Source organism: Podarcis vaucheri (assembly GCF_965113315.1).
Source record: "Podarcis vaucheri genome assembly, chromosome: 4".
NCBI lineage: Eukaryota > Metazoa > Chordata > Lepidosauria > Squamata > Lacertidae > Podarcis > Podarcis vaucheri.
This window is the reverse complement of record NC_138762.1, coordinates 60,830,478-60,842,846: the sequence shown is the minus strand read 5'-3', so window position 1 is coordinate 60,842,846 and position 12,369 is coordinate 60,830,478. Positions and strand designations below refer to the sequence as shown.

The 12,369-nt window shown below is 38.3% G+C and overlaps 1 protein-coding gene across 1 annotated transcript in view; it reads left to right on the top strand.

The window, feature by feature from the left end:
* Nucleotides 1-12,369, top strand: part of USP9X (ubiquitin specific peptidase 9 X-linked) — a 68,572-nt gene that overhangs the window by 39,852 nt on the left and 16,351 nt on the right. Inside the window, exons 17-30 of the mRNA XM_082219812.1 lie at nt 2,222-2,317; nt 2,713-2,924; nt 3,484-3,724; nt 3,955-4,104; nt 4,204-4,324; nt 4,812-4,942; nt 5,430-5,708; nt 5,912-6,037; nt 6,580-6,705; nt 7,569-7,735; nt 8,673-8,781; nt 10,140-10,286; nt 10,485-10,631; nt 11,664-11,886. Coding sequence (XP_082075938.1) covers nt 2,222-2,317; nt 2,713-2,924; nt 3,484-3,724; nt 3,955-4,104; nt 4,204-4,324; nt 4,812-4,942; nt 5,430-5,708; nt 5,912-6,037; nt 6,580-6,705; nt 7,569-7,735; nt 8,673-8,781; nt 10,140-10,286; nt 10,485-10,631; nt 11,664-11,886 — 2,275 coding nt within the window. The remainder of the gene's footprint in view (nt 1-2,221; nt 2,318-2,712; nt 2,925-3,483; nt 3,725-3,954; nt 4,105-4,203; nt 4,325-4,811; nt 4,943-5,429; nt 5,709-5,911; nt 6,038-6,579; nt 6,706-7,568; nt 7,736-8,672; nt 8,782-10,139; nt 10,287-10,484; nt 10,632-11,663; nt 11,887-12,369) is intronic.

Below are 12,369 nucleotides of genomic sequence, written 5' to 3'. Positions count from 1 at the left end.
CTGGTAGATGGATTGGTATTGTAGGGCGGGGTAGGGGTATGTTTGCATTACCCTGTTATGGAGCAACCATTTGCCTTTAGCCTGCAGGAGTGGAGTACTTAATCAGCAGCTTTGCCCCTGGACTTGGGGGATTTTCCATATGGCATTATCTAGTGCTCCTGCCAAGTCCCTGGTCTCACAATGGAAAGTGTCATTGACACAAACACTTCTATGTGTCCTTTGGTGCTATAGATCCCAATGGTGCCCTGGCTTTCAAGGGAACTCCAGGGAATATAGCGAGTTTTATAAATGAAAAATGACTGAGCACAGGTGAAAGCACATAATAATACCTACTGTATGCTGGTGATGGAAGCTAAGAAAGCCTGCTTCTGTGCCACTATTGCATCCTCAAGTAGCCATCCTGAGGGGTAAATGGGCTATTGAAATCTAGTCCTAAGGTACAGTTCTTGGAGATGTGCTTTGACAATGCTGCAAGGCACTTGCAGGGTATGGTTGCTCATATTTGTGCAGAACTTGGTATCACTGTTAATATAGTTCCAGAGGAGGTGTCCAGAAAACATTGATGATACCCAGCTCAATTTCTCTGTAACATCCAGCTCAATTTCTCTGTAAAATTGGAATTGGAAGAAGCCTTACAAGCCCTGGACTGGTGCCTGCGCTTGGTGGTGCGTTTATGGCTCTGAATCCTGGCGATACAGAGGTGCTGTGAATGAGCAATTTCCTAGTCTGGATAATTGGCCAATTGCCTGCTTTGGATGGGTTGTATCCTCCTGAAGGAGCAGGTTCTTAGTGTGGGGATGCTGCTGGACCCATCTCTGTCACTAGAAGCCTAGGTGACCTCGGGAGCTAGGAGTGCAGTACACCAGCTTCAGTTGGAAAGATAGCTGCATCTGTTTCTGGATCATTGCAGCCCAACCACGGTCATCCATATGTTGGTAACCTCCAGATTGGATTACTGCAATGCATTCTATTTGGGGCTGCCCTTGAGACTGACCCAGTAACTGCAGCTATGCAGCAGTTGGACTGTGGTGGAATATCATTATATGACACCACTGCTGAAAGAATTGCACAGGCTGCCAGTAAGCTACCAGACTAGGTTCCAGGTGCTGGTATTGGTGTACAAAGCCCATATACACTATGGACCAGGGTATCTAAAAGATCACCTCATCTGCTACATACCCATTCTGCAGGAGAGAGCATCCTGCCAGGAGGTCTGTTCCACACAATGTAAAAATTGGGCCACCTACACTTTGAAAACCTTCACATTGCATATCAAATAGGCACATTCTCCATTATCATTTCAGCACCTTCCAAATACATTCCTTTTTTTCTACAAACCTTCTAAAATCTTTATTCCAATTGGTATTTATTTTGTATTTGAATTGATTTTATGTAGGTGCTACTGTTTTAAGTTTGTTATTTATAGTTGTCATTTACATTTGTTTCTATATATACAGTTGTTTTGTTTTTATATATGTTCTATTTTAAATCACAGTTGCTGGTCAAGTTAACCTCTAAATGTTCAGAGCTTCACTGCTCAATCTTTTAATGGTAGGCAACACTAATTTACAGTTAAAACCCCCGATAAGTTATTTTTTACTATTGGCCAGGCTTGTAATGAGATACTGGAAGAACTCGGATGGCATTTCTTTGACAGACTGGTACAATAATGTATGGCAAATAGCATTTGGGGGAAAATAGACTAATAAAATAAAATTGGCACAAGGTTTGAACCATAAAATTAATTTGCAACTGATTGGTACAGCTTTGTTATTATATGTGGCTAAAACTGAAAACATCCGACTCCCTTCACATTATAAAACTTTTTGATTAGCATAAATTGTATATTGCTTTCTATGTAAATAGTTGTCTGGGATAGGACTTATTATGTTCTTTGGATGTTATTTCTGATGTATTGCTTTAACTTCATCTCATGGGCTAGGGTGGGAAAATTTATTTTATGTGTGTATGATGTTGTCATATGTTAGATGAATCTAATGACTTTTTAAAAAATTGTAAATCACTTTGGGATGCCTCATAGAAAATAGTTCATAAATGAAATAATATTACTGTGTGTTGTATCGAAGCCAAGAATGGGTCATAAGACCATTTGCAGTAGATTTTATATACATATTTTTGTCAAGATTGCACTTAGAGATTTTATTCTCATAGGCCATAATGCTTAAGTTAAAGTGGTATATGCTTTATATTTCTGTCTTAGGTTGTAATTCAAGGAAGTGATGACATTGCCAGTCGAGCAATAGATCTACTAAAGGAAATCTATACCAATCTTGGTCCGAGATTGCAAGTAAATCAGGTAAAATTATGAAAAAAAACTGTTGTTGTTTTTAAAAAATAGGTAGCATCTACCATTTTCATTGATGAAAGTCTCCTTCCTTAGTATGCTTTGCTTGAGGACTATTTTACAAAAGTAAATCTTTGAGAGCATACATTTCTTCTTTAGCTGGCTCTTCATTCAGATAGGAATTCATACTAACTAATGTCTTTTAAGTTGTTAATTGCCATGTATTTTCATCATTCCAAAAATTCTGTTGGCACACTGAATGAAGCCTGCTAAAAATACTAGTGTTGCTGGAATCTTCTGCTCAGGAGTGTCATCCTTGCAAATTACAGATGTAGGATTAATTTGTCTCTCTTGTGATCTTTTATATTGTTTTGTTGAGATATAGCAATCTCTTGGCATTTCTGTAGGTAGTGATCCATGAAGACTTCATTCAGTCCTGCTTTGATCGTTTGAAAGCATCCTATGATACTTTGTGTGTTTTGGATGGCGATAAAGACAGTATTAATTGTGCAAGGCAAGAAGCGATAAGAATGGTGCGAGTGTTGACCGTTTTAAAAGAATATATAAATGAATGTGACAGTGATTACCACGAAGAACGAACAATTCTACCAATGTCAAGGTTTGTGGAAATTTCAAAACTCTGGTAAATTAGGATGCAATATTAAGTAATTTTCTGAGTAATTGTGGTGTTAGGGTTCTGCTATGCATCTCATATTGTGTAAAAACTTTTAAATAACATAGCCTGTGTAATATATTAGTACAGTATATTTGTAGAATCATAAATCTTATATTTCTGATTTCCTTGCCACATACATAAAGGCAAAAGATAATCCATTCATTATATGCTGTAGATAACCTTTTCAGATTTATTCCCCTTTAGTCTAGCAAACAAGTAGAAGGATTATTTAAAAGTAAGCAAAATTTTCTGAATTCCAGTTTTATTGGAGTGTTGTGCTCTTTTGAAAATAAAATAAATCTTAACGAGTAAAGTCAACTATGTCAGCAAAATACCGCTATTGGGACAATTATTAGGTATTGTTCTAATGTGACATTTTGGCTGGCCTATTAAAGTCATTGCCCCAATATAAATTTAGTTCTATAATTCTCCCTGGCAGTAGTAAACGCTTTTAAAGATTTTTGATTGTTTTAAGTGGTATTATCTTTATCTTTGTTCTCAGAGCTTTTCGTGGTAAACACATCTCTCTGGTAGTTCGTTTTCCAAATCAAGGCCGGCAAGTGGAAGACTTGGATGTTTGGTCCCATACAAATGACACGATTGGTTCAGTTAGACGTTGCATTCTCAATCGTATTAAAGCCAACAGTGCACATACAAAAGTAGAGTTATTTATTGGAGGCGAGCTAGTAGATCCAGCAGATGATAGAAAATTAATTGGACAATTAAATCTCAAAGATAAAACAGTAAGTACTGTAAATATCATATATTGATCAGCTTACTTATTTTTGAAAGTTCTCTGTTGAAAGTTAAATGAATGCATAAATATAATTTGAAATAATGGCATGTTTTGTGAGTAGCTATAGTATTAACAGTTTGATATATTCAGTCAAGTTTGCTATTAGAAAGTGACTGTTTTAACAATTTTGTACAATCTCTCCATTTTATCACTTTCTATTACTCCCCACCCCCCCAGCTAATTACAGCCAAGCTTACACAGATAAGTTCCAATATGCCTTCAAGCCCTGATAGCTCATCTGATTCCTCGACTGGTTCTCCAGGCAACCATGGCAATCACTATAGTGATGGTCCAAACCCAGAAGTTGAAAGTTGCTTGCCTGGAGTTGTAAGTAAAGAACAGACACACACTCAAAATTGTAGACTGAAATTTATTATCTGATATTAGGAGCTGGTATCTCATGACAGGTTTTTGCTTTTATTTTAGATCATGTCACTGCATCCTAGATATATCTCATTTCTTTGGCAAGTTGCAGACCTAGGCTGTAGCCTAAATATGCCACCTCTTAGAGATGGTGCACGGATCCTTATGAAATTGATGCCACCAGGTAAGATTTATTTTCAGTGTATTTTCTATTTATAGAAAGTGAAATGTAGAGCATCTTAGAAGCTACCTGTACAAAACAATCAAACTGCATGTTTAACTCTCCATGTTCAGAATCAGTGTGGGGATTCATCTGTGTGAGTGTTTAAAAGCAGTGCACACACACTGTTGCCCTTTCCACTCCAGAAAGTTCAAAAGCGAGTATCAAGCTGCTTTTCCTCAAACTGGTTTTGGGGTTCTTTGAAGACACATGCTGAAAGAGGTGGTCATGGAAAATTTCTAGTGCATGCCATCTCTCCAGTTTGCAGCATTTGTCTTGGGACTGAAGCAAAATGTGATTTTCAAAGAAAAAAAGACAAAAATTCTCCATGTTCTTCAGTGCTATCTATTCCTTTGCAGTTTCAATGTATTACACTTTTCAAAAGTGCTTCAGAAATCTATATTGTATTCTCTGTGGGAAGAAACATCTTTAAATTGTGCTTTTATTCCAGATAACACTACTGTAGAAAAACTAAGAGCTATTTGTTTAGACCATGCAAAACTCGGAGACAGCAGCCTTAGTCCATCCCTTGATTCTCTTTTCTTCGGCCCTTCTGCATCACAAGTGCTATATCTTACAGAGGTTTGTAATATCTCATTTTTAATATTTCGATACTTGAAATTTTCCTTCTAGTATTATTTTTACACTGAATTCAGGGATCACACCCAAATTGCAGAGTACAGTGCTACCTCTAGTTGCGGACATGATCTGTTCAGGGGTGCCATTTGCACCCCGAAAAGTCTGCAACTAGAGCGGCACTTCTGCGCAGAGCGCGATAGAGCATTTCTGCGTATGCACATGCGGCGAAACCTGGATGTATACACTTCTGGGTTTGCCGCGTTCTCAAGCTGAAAAGACACAACATGAACATAACGCAACACGAGGTATGACTGTACTGCAAGGCCTTCCCATAGGACTGGATTGTGGGGAAGGTTGCTCATGGAGAAAAGAGCTTCATCACAAAATGTAAAGGAAGCAAATATGCAAAAACCATTTTAGTATACTTAGTTTAAAAGTTTGCTGAATTATTTTTCCTGTTTTGTTTCTCCCACTTCTTTCCCCCTTGCAGGTAGTTTATGCCTTGTTAATGCCTGCCAATTTACCTCTGGGAGAAGATGCCACTGACTTCCAGTACAACTTCTTAAAAAGTGGTGGCTTACCTCTTGTGCTGAGTATGCTGACCAGAAATAACTTCCTGCCAAATGCAGATATGGAAACAAGAAGGGGTGCCTACCTAAATGCTCTAAAAATAGCAAAACTATTGCTAACTGCAATTGGCTATGGCCATGTGAGAGCTGTGGCAGAAGCTTGTCAGCCAGTTGTAGAGGGCACAAGCCCAATGTCACAGGTAACGTTAACTTTGTTCTTAAAGCAAAATCGTAAATGCTTTATTGTGATCTGATAACCAGTAAATATTTAAAGTCTGATATTGACTAGTATTGCTTAATTTGTAAATGGCTATGGAAATATATTTTTTCTCCACCATGTTAAATTTTTACAGTTGAAGATAGTATGTTCTTTCTTTAAAATATTGAAAATAAATCGTTCCAGATCAACCAAGCAACTCATGATCAAGCAGTCGTGTTGCAAACTGCTCTACAGAACATTCCCAACCCAACCTCAGAGTGCATGCTAAGAAATGTAGCAATACGCCTTGCACAGCAAATATCTGATGAGGTTAGTATAATTTTCACTATTCCCACAGTTCCTGATTTAGGCTTAAGGCAGTGACTTGGGGAGTGGGAGAGGAGAATCTGTACTTTCCTCAGCAGCTGCTTATATATCCTTAATGGAAGCTTGTCTCTAGTGTGCAAAATAGAAGGAGCTTCCTTGGTGGCATATGGTCACACCTTAACGCTTCCTGGTTCTGTAGTTGCTGATTCGTATCCCTGTGCCAGGATACTGTCCCTTTCGAGAGGAGCACATACTTTGCATTCATAAATCTCAGTGCCATTTTAAAAATATATGGTAGTAGGTGATGCGAGAGACTTTGGCTAGAGACCCTGGAGAACCACTTCCCAAGTTGACAGTAGAGGGCCACATGGACTTGGTATGAGCTTCAGCCTCCAGTGCAAGAATATAGACTCTCATGGATTCAGATTTGTGGGAAATGTATTAAGTGTTTGCTTTTTTTACTCTTGCCCTCTATGCTTCTTTCTCCCTGTCTGAAGTAAAAACATTTGGAACAGTTATATTTGATGCTATCTTTCTATTTTTAGGCTTCAAAATATATCCCTGATATTTGTGTTATTAGAGCAGTGCAGAAAATAGTTTGGGCTTCAGGATGTGGATCAGTACAGCTGGTATTCAGTTCAAATGAGGATATTAGTAAAATTTACGAGAAGGTAAGAAATCCTAAGCAACCTTTTCTCTAAAACTGATCTTTGATAAGGCCTATGCTAGGAAATTCAGACTTCAAGTGGCCTGTTTAGAAATTGTAAGCATTTTTATATGATTTTAAATAATTTTCATCTAATAGATTTCCGAGTTAAATTGTTGGTAGTTACTTTGCTGGCACTTTTGTTGAGAGAATGCCTTTATAGCTTTTAAGAAAGCACTTCAGTGTTACCTCATTGAAGCATAACTTCGTAGCAGTCTCAGTGCCTTTTTACAGTCCTATGTGGATGGAGAATTCTTGGGTTGGGGCAACTGGCTAAAACGATTTAAACAGTTCTAATTTTGGTTCCCCTGTTTTGTTTTGTTTCGGGTTGGTGTTGGTAAAACTTTTAGTTGAGGTTGGTGGTTATTTTAATTTGGGTCTTCTTCTTTTTCATTTCTATTGATCTATTGGTTTGTTGTTGCTTTTATAGGATTTTTTTGTTTTTTGATGTTTTTTACATTTTTATATATGTTGTAAGCTGCCCAGAGTGGCTCGGGAAACCCAGCCAGATGGGCGGGATATAAATTTTAAAAATATTTTTTATTTATTACTATATTCCCCCCGCCTTTTCACTAATGCCTTTCCCCTTTCACATAATTTCAGCATTGTGTCAGAATTGATGTTTGTATGTGTGGCTATAAATAAGATAACAGACCGCATTATTACAATTAATCCCTGTTTCAGTTGTAGGCCTTACCCAGGCTGTAGGTTGTAGTAAGTAGATGTTTGTTCTCAGTATTGGCTTGTATCTGAAGGGAACAGTTAAGAAAATCATTAGTTCCTCTTCCATACCTGTTTAATGTCACTTATTTCTGATTAATTTTACAGACAAATGCAGGCAATGAACCAGATGCAGAAGATGAACAAGTTTGCTGTGAAGCACTCGAAGTGATGACCCTTTGTTTTGCCTTGATTCCAACAGCGCTGGATGCACTTAGCAAAGAAAAAGCTTGGCAGACATTTATCATTGACTTGTTGTTGCACTGTCACAGCAAGTAAGTGGTTTTTTTCATCTCACAGTTGCTGACTCCAGGTGGCAGCAGGTGACTGTAGATGCCCAATTCAAAGTACACTTGCTGGGCTGTGATTTCATTTGTATATCTCTAGATCATAATGGCTATCACTATAACTGTGGTATGGTGATGTTTTTTATTTTCATTTTCTGAGCCAATATCAGGAGATGCACAGGGGGGTGGGGGAAGAAAAGGCAAAAGCCCTTCTGTACAAGCAAATGTGATTGCACAGAGCTTTCACTGATAGGACTGGTTAGGTCAATCCCACCTATTGAATCTAGATTTTCAGCTAGAAGCCAGGGGAGAGCAGCAACAATCATGATGTCATAAACTCTCTCAACATGAAGATGAAGTGTGCCCACAACTGGCTATGTTTTATCTCTTAAAGAATGATTCTCAGATACCTATATTTGTCATTCCCCAAAACGTTACAGATGTGATGGACATCCTTGATTCTAAACTATCAGAACCAATTTGTGGGCTATCACAGATTCTACATTTAACATTCATCAGAAAGGACAGGTGATCTCCTGTCCTTTATGGATCTGGTGTTCAGGCTCTTGTTTTTGTTTTCTGTCAACTAAATAACTTTTAAGTGTCATTGCATTTGGTCCTTTTTGGTTCAAGTGCCTTCACAAAACACAGCTTCGCTTGTCACCCTTCTACACATGCAAGTTGTGCATGCCCACTGCTACTTGGAAGACCCGCATCTCCCATGGTCTCTTTAGAATTTGACAGCACCTTCATAATGTACATTTCAAATTAAATTCCTCTTCCCTCAATCCTAGGAACTGAAAAAGCAATGACACTCCTTCTGATAAACATGCAGGGAAGCTGTCCAGCAAATCTCAATTAAGATTTGTTTTGTTTACAAAGTATTTGTATTAATTTGATTTTTTTCTGGTTAATTTCCCCCCAGAACTGTTCGTCAGATGGCACAGGAACAATTCTTCCTAATGGCTACCAGATGTTGTATGGGACAGAGACCTCTGCTTTTCTTTATAACTCTGTTGTTCACTGTTTTAGGGGTAAGGCATTTAAAACTCCACATTGTTACTTACACTAATGTCTATAAGAATTTCCTGTAATAGATTTTTATAGATACTTTCCAATAGCTCAGTGCAGTTAACAGATAATACTTGAAATACAGAAATTACGATAGTATCATGTATTGCATTTGCTTTTCCTTCTGAGCCCCACATTCAGTGTTATGAGCCTCAAGCATTTTATCACTGATACCAGTGTCATGATTAATTCTACAATCAACTGGAGCTGTTCCTAGCTTTGAAACCAGGTCCACAAATCGGTATACACATGAAAACATTCAAGGTGGTTTGAATTGGAGCCCTTTGAGTTGCAGCCAATTGATGTAGAAAGAAGGTTGCTTTCGCAGTAGGGCATTTCCCCCCTCTGTGCCCCCAAAAGTCCCTCTTGGGGGTTGGTGGACCTTCATGAAAGGTCTGGAGTGCGTTGGTGGGGCACAGTGAGAGGCGGAATTGCTGAAACTTGGGTTGAGGCAGCTGACATTAATCTTGCTTTTGGATGCAACCCAGTGGTTTTGTTAATTTCTTTAAATCTCCAGTTACATTTATAATCTACATTTTTCGACTGTTTGACAGATGGCTAACCTGTGATACTACAGGTATTGTTGGACTGCAACTCTCATCAGCTCCCACATGGTCATTAGTTAGGGATAGCATAGGCAAACTATGATGGCCACCAACTTGGATGGTTTTAAAAGGGGAATAGACGGATTCATGCTATCAGTGCAATATGCACTCAGATCATGCTTGGAGACTTTGCATAGGCCATCTGGTCGCATAGGCCAACTTTGAGAACAGAATTCTGAACTACATTGGGGGTGGGGAACCTTGGTTCCACAGGCTAATCTTGGTCTTCTAGGGGGTCCATTTGGCCCAGCAGGTCCCCCCCCCCCACAAATCATGGCCACTGTCATACCGTCAGCCATCATCACTAGCAATGTCAGCACTTGGGTGAAAGGGCAGGATTCAATATTGCATTGGTTGTGTGATCCTGGTCCCAGCAGAGAAGAAGATCACACAGCCTAGACATTAGGATTTAATCTCCACATCAGCTAATGAGCGAAGAGTAGAGATGGGAGCTAGGTCCATGCAATATAAGGTATTTAAAAGGGAAAGGAGGGGGGGGGGGAGATCTGCAAAGGTTTTTGCAAATCTCCTCCCCAATGTCAAGTAAAGGCAGTGTGCTGGAGAAGTCTCCATGCTTTCTTTGCTTACAAGACCCACCTCTCCCTGTCAAGTGATGGAGAAGGACTAAAGAGGTCACCACTCTTTAAGAAACATTCTGTGTTGCTGTTAATGTAAATCACCTTTTCGAATTTACTCATGACCGCTTTCTCTTACAGAGTACTGCACGAGAACGTGCTAAGCATTCAGGAGACTACTTTACTCTATTAAGACATCTTCTTAATTATGCATACAATAGTAATATTAATGTGCCCAATGCTGAAGTTCTGCTTAATAATGAAATAGACTGGCTTAAAAGGATTAGGGTAAGTTTTGTTGTTAGTTTTATTCATTTTACTGATCATTTTATCTGTTAACATTTATGTTTTAGCTGCCATGTTTATAAGACAGAAAGGTGGGAGCATATTTGTAATGAGTTGTAGCAGTATATATTTTCATTTTAAAGTGAGTTCCCAGAACTTGTGACACAGTGTTTTTTCTTTCTTTTTCTTTTCTTTTGTTAGGATGAAGTGAAAAGAACAGGAGAAACAGGTGTAGAGGAGACTATCTTAGAAGGTCACCTTGGAGTAACAAAGGAATTATTGGCATTTCAAACTCCTGAAAAAAAGTACCATATTGGATGTGAAAAAGGAGGTGCTAATCTCATTAAAGTAAGTAATTGCTATATGGAAAAAACTAAAATCATAATGAAGTAGCTTGGTAAGGAGGAACTTGTAAACAAGCATATAGATTTAATTAAATTTGAATAATTTTTAGGAGAGCAGGAAATAGTTTTTATAGAAATGTACGAATTCAGTCCATCATAAAATTGCTGCTGATAATCTTGTGAGAAACCCACTTTTTAACAAATAAAAGGCAAGAGTGAATGATGGATTATACTGTGAGATAAAGCTGGAATTCAGAATTTCTCAGTTTAATGTGAGGAAGGACTTCATTGAGGTATTGCCCAGGGCAGGCAGAGTTGCATGATTTAGCATTACAGTAATAGATTGGCTCAATTCAGTGTGCTACCCATTGTGGGTTTTTAAAAACATTTCCTATGAATTGTGATCATGCTGGAGCATGGCTAAAGGATTGGAAGGGCTAGGAGTGGGTGTATGTAAATTATTGAGGGCAAGTGGGCTGTTTCTTAGACTCAGGAAAATGGTGCTAGGTTTCCTTTTTGCCTTGGAATCCTTGTTCAGGCTTCCGTTCCTTCTAGCAGTTGACCCCCAAAGGTCATGAGACATTTTGGGGTGGTAGGTAATTCTGGTTCAGGTATTGCCTGTGTGATAGAACACATTTTCCTGTATGTGTTAGACAGGCCATTAAGATCTTTGGAGGGGGCCCTTTTCTGACTGCTGCTGCTTCTGAGTGAGACCCAGGCAAGGGCCTTCTCACCTTCCTCTGGAGGTGTGTCTAGCATCATCAGTAAACACTTTGACAGCACATAAACTCTTCACTCAGGCTTTCTTACTGGATTTTGAATCTTTTTGAGTTGTGGAATAATCTATTGGATTGTATTATCTTGCTGTTGTTTGAAGTTATGAGATGTGTTTGTAATTTTTTAATGTATTTCTCATTGTGTATTTTAATTGTTTATGTGTTGACCAGTTTGCTGTTTTGAATTAAAAGCAGTATATAAAAGGCAATAAAATTATGGATAACTTGATTTTTTTCGCTTTCCCTTTTTTGTTTTTCAGGAGTTAATAGATGATTTCATCTTTCCAGCCTCAAATGTTTACTTACAGTACATGAGGAATGGAGAATTGCCCGCTGAGCAGGCCATACCAGTCTGTAGTTCACCAGCTACCATAAATGCTGGATTTGAGTTGCTAGTAGCACTTGCAGTGGGCTGTGTCCGAAATCTCAAACAAATAGTAGATACTTTGACTGAAATGTATTATATAGGCACCGCAATAACTAGTAAGTACTTTTCATAGATTTTATGCTCTATTTAATATGAAGCTTATATTGATTTAAATATTTGTCAGGCTTTAGACATTATTGGAAATCAAATAATTGCATATACTTTTTGCTCTTCCAAAATGGTATTTTGTTTGATATCCAGTGATGTAGACCCATTTGAAATCAGTGACAAGTAACAAGTCCATTAATGTCATTGAGTATTCTAATTGACATTGGATATAATCATTTGTCTTTTCCTTGCAGTACTTGCCAGATATATTAAATATAATTCCTAAGATGAAATGCATAGAGAATAGTATCTGTGGTTGGGATGCATGCTTTGCATATTGAAGCAGTTCCTGTATAGACATAGACATTTGTAGTAGGATTTTCCATTTCAATAAAGGATATTACTGACATCTGAGGCTGCTTCAGAGGCACCCAGTGGTCTAAGGTTGTTGTGTGTGTGGTTTTTTTTGGGGGGGGGGCAGGGAAAATGCA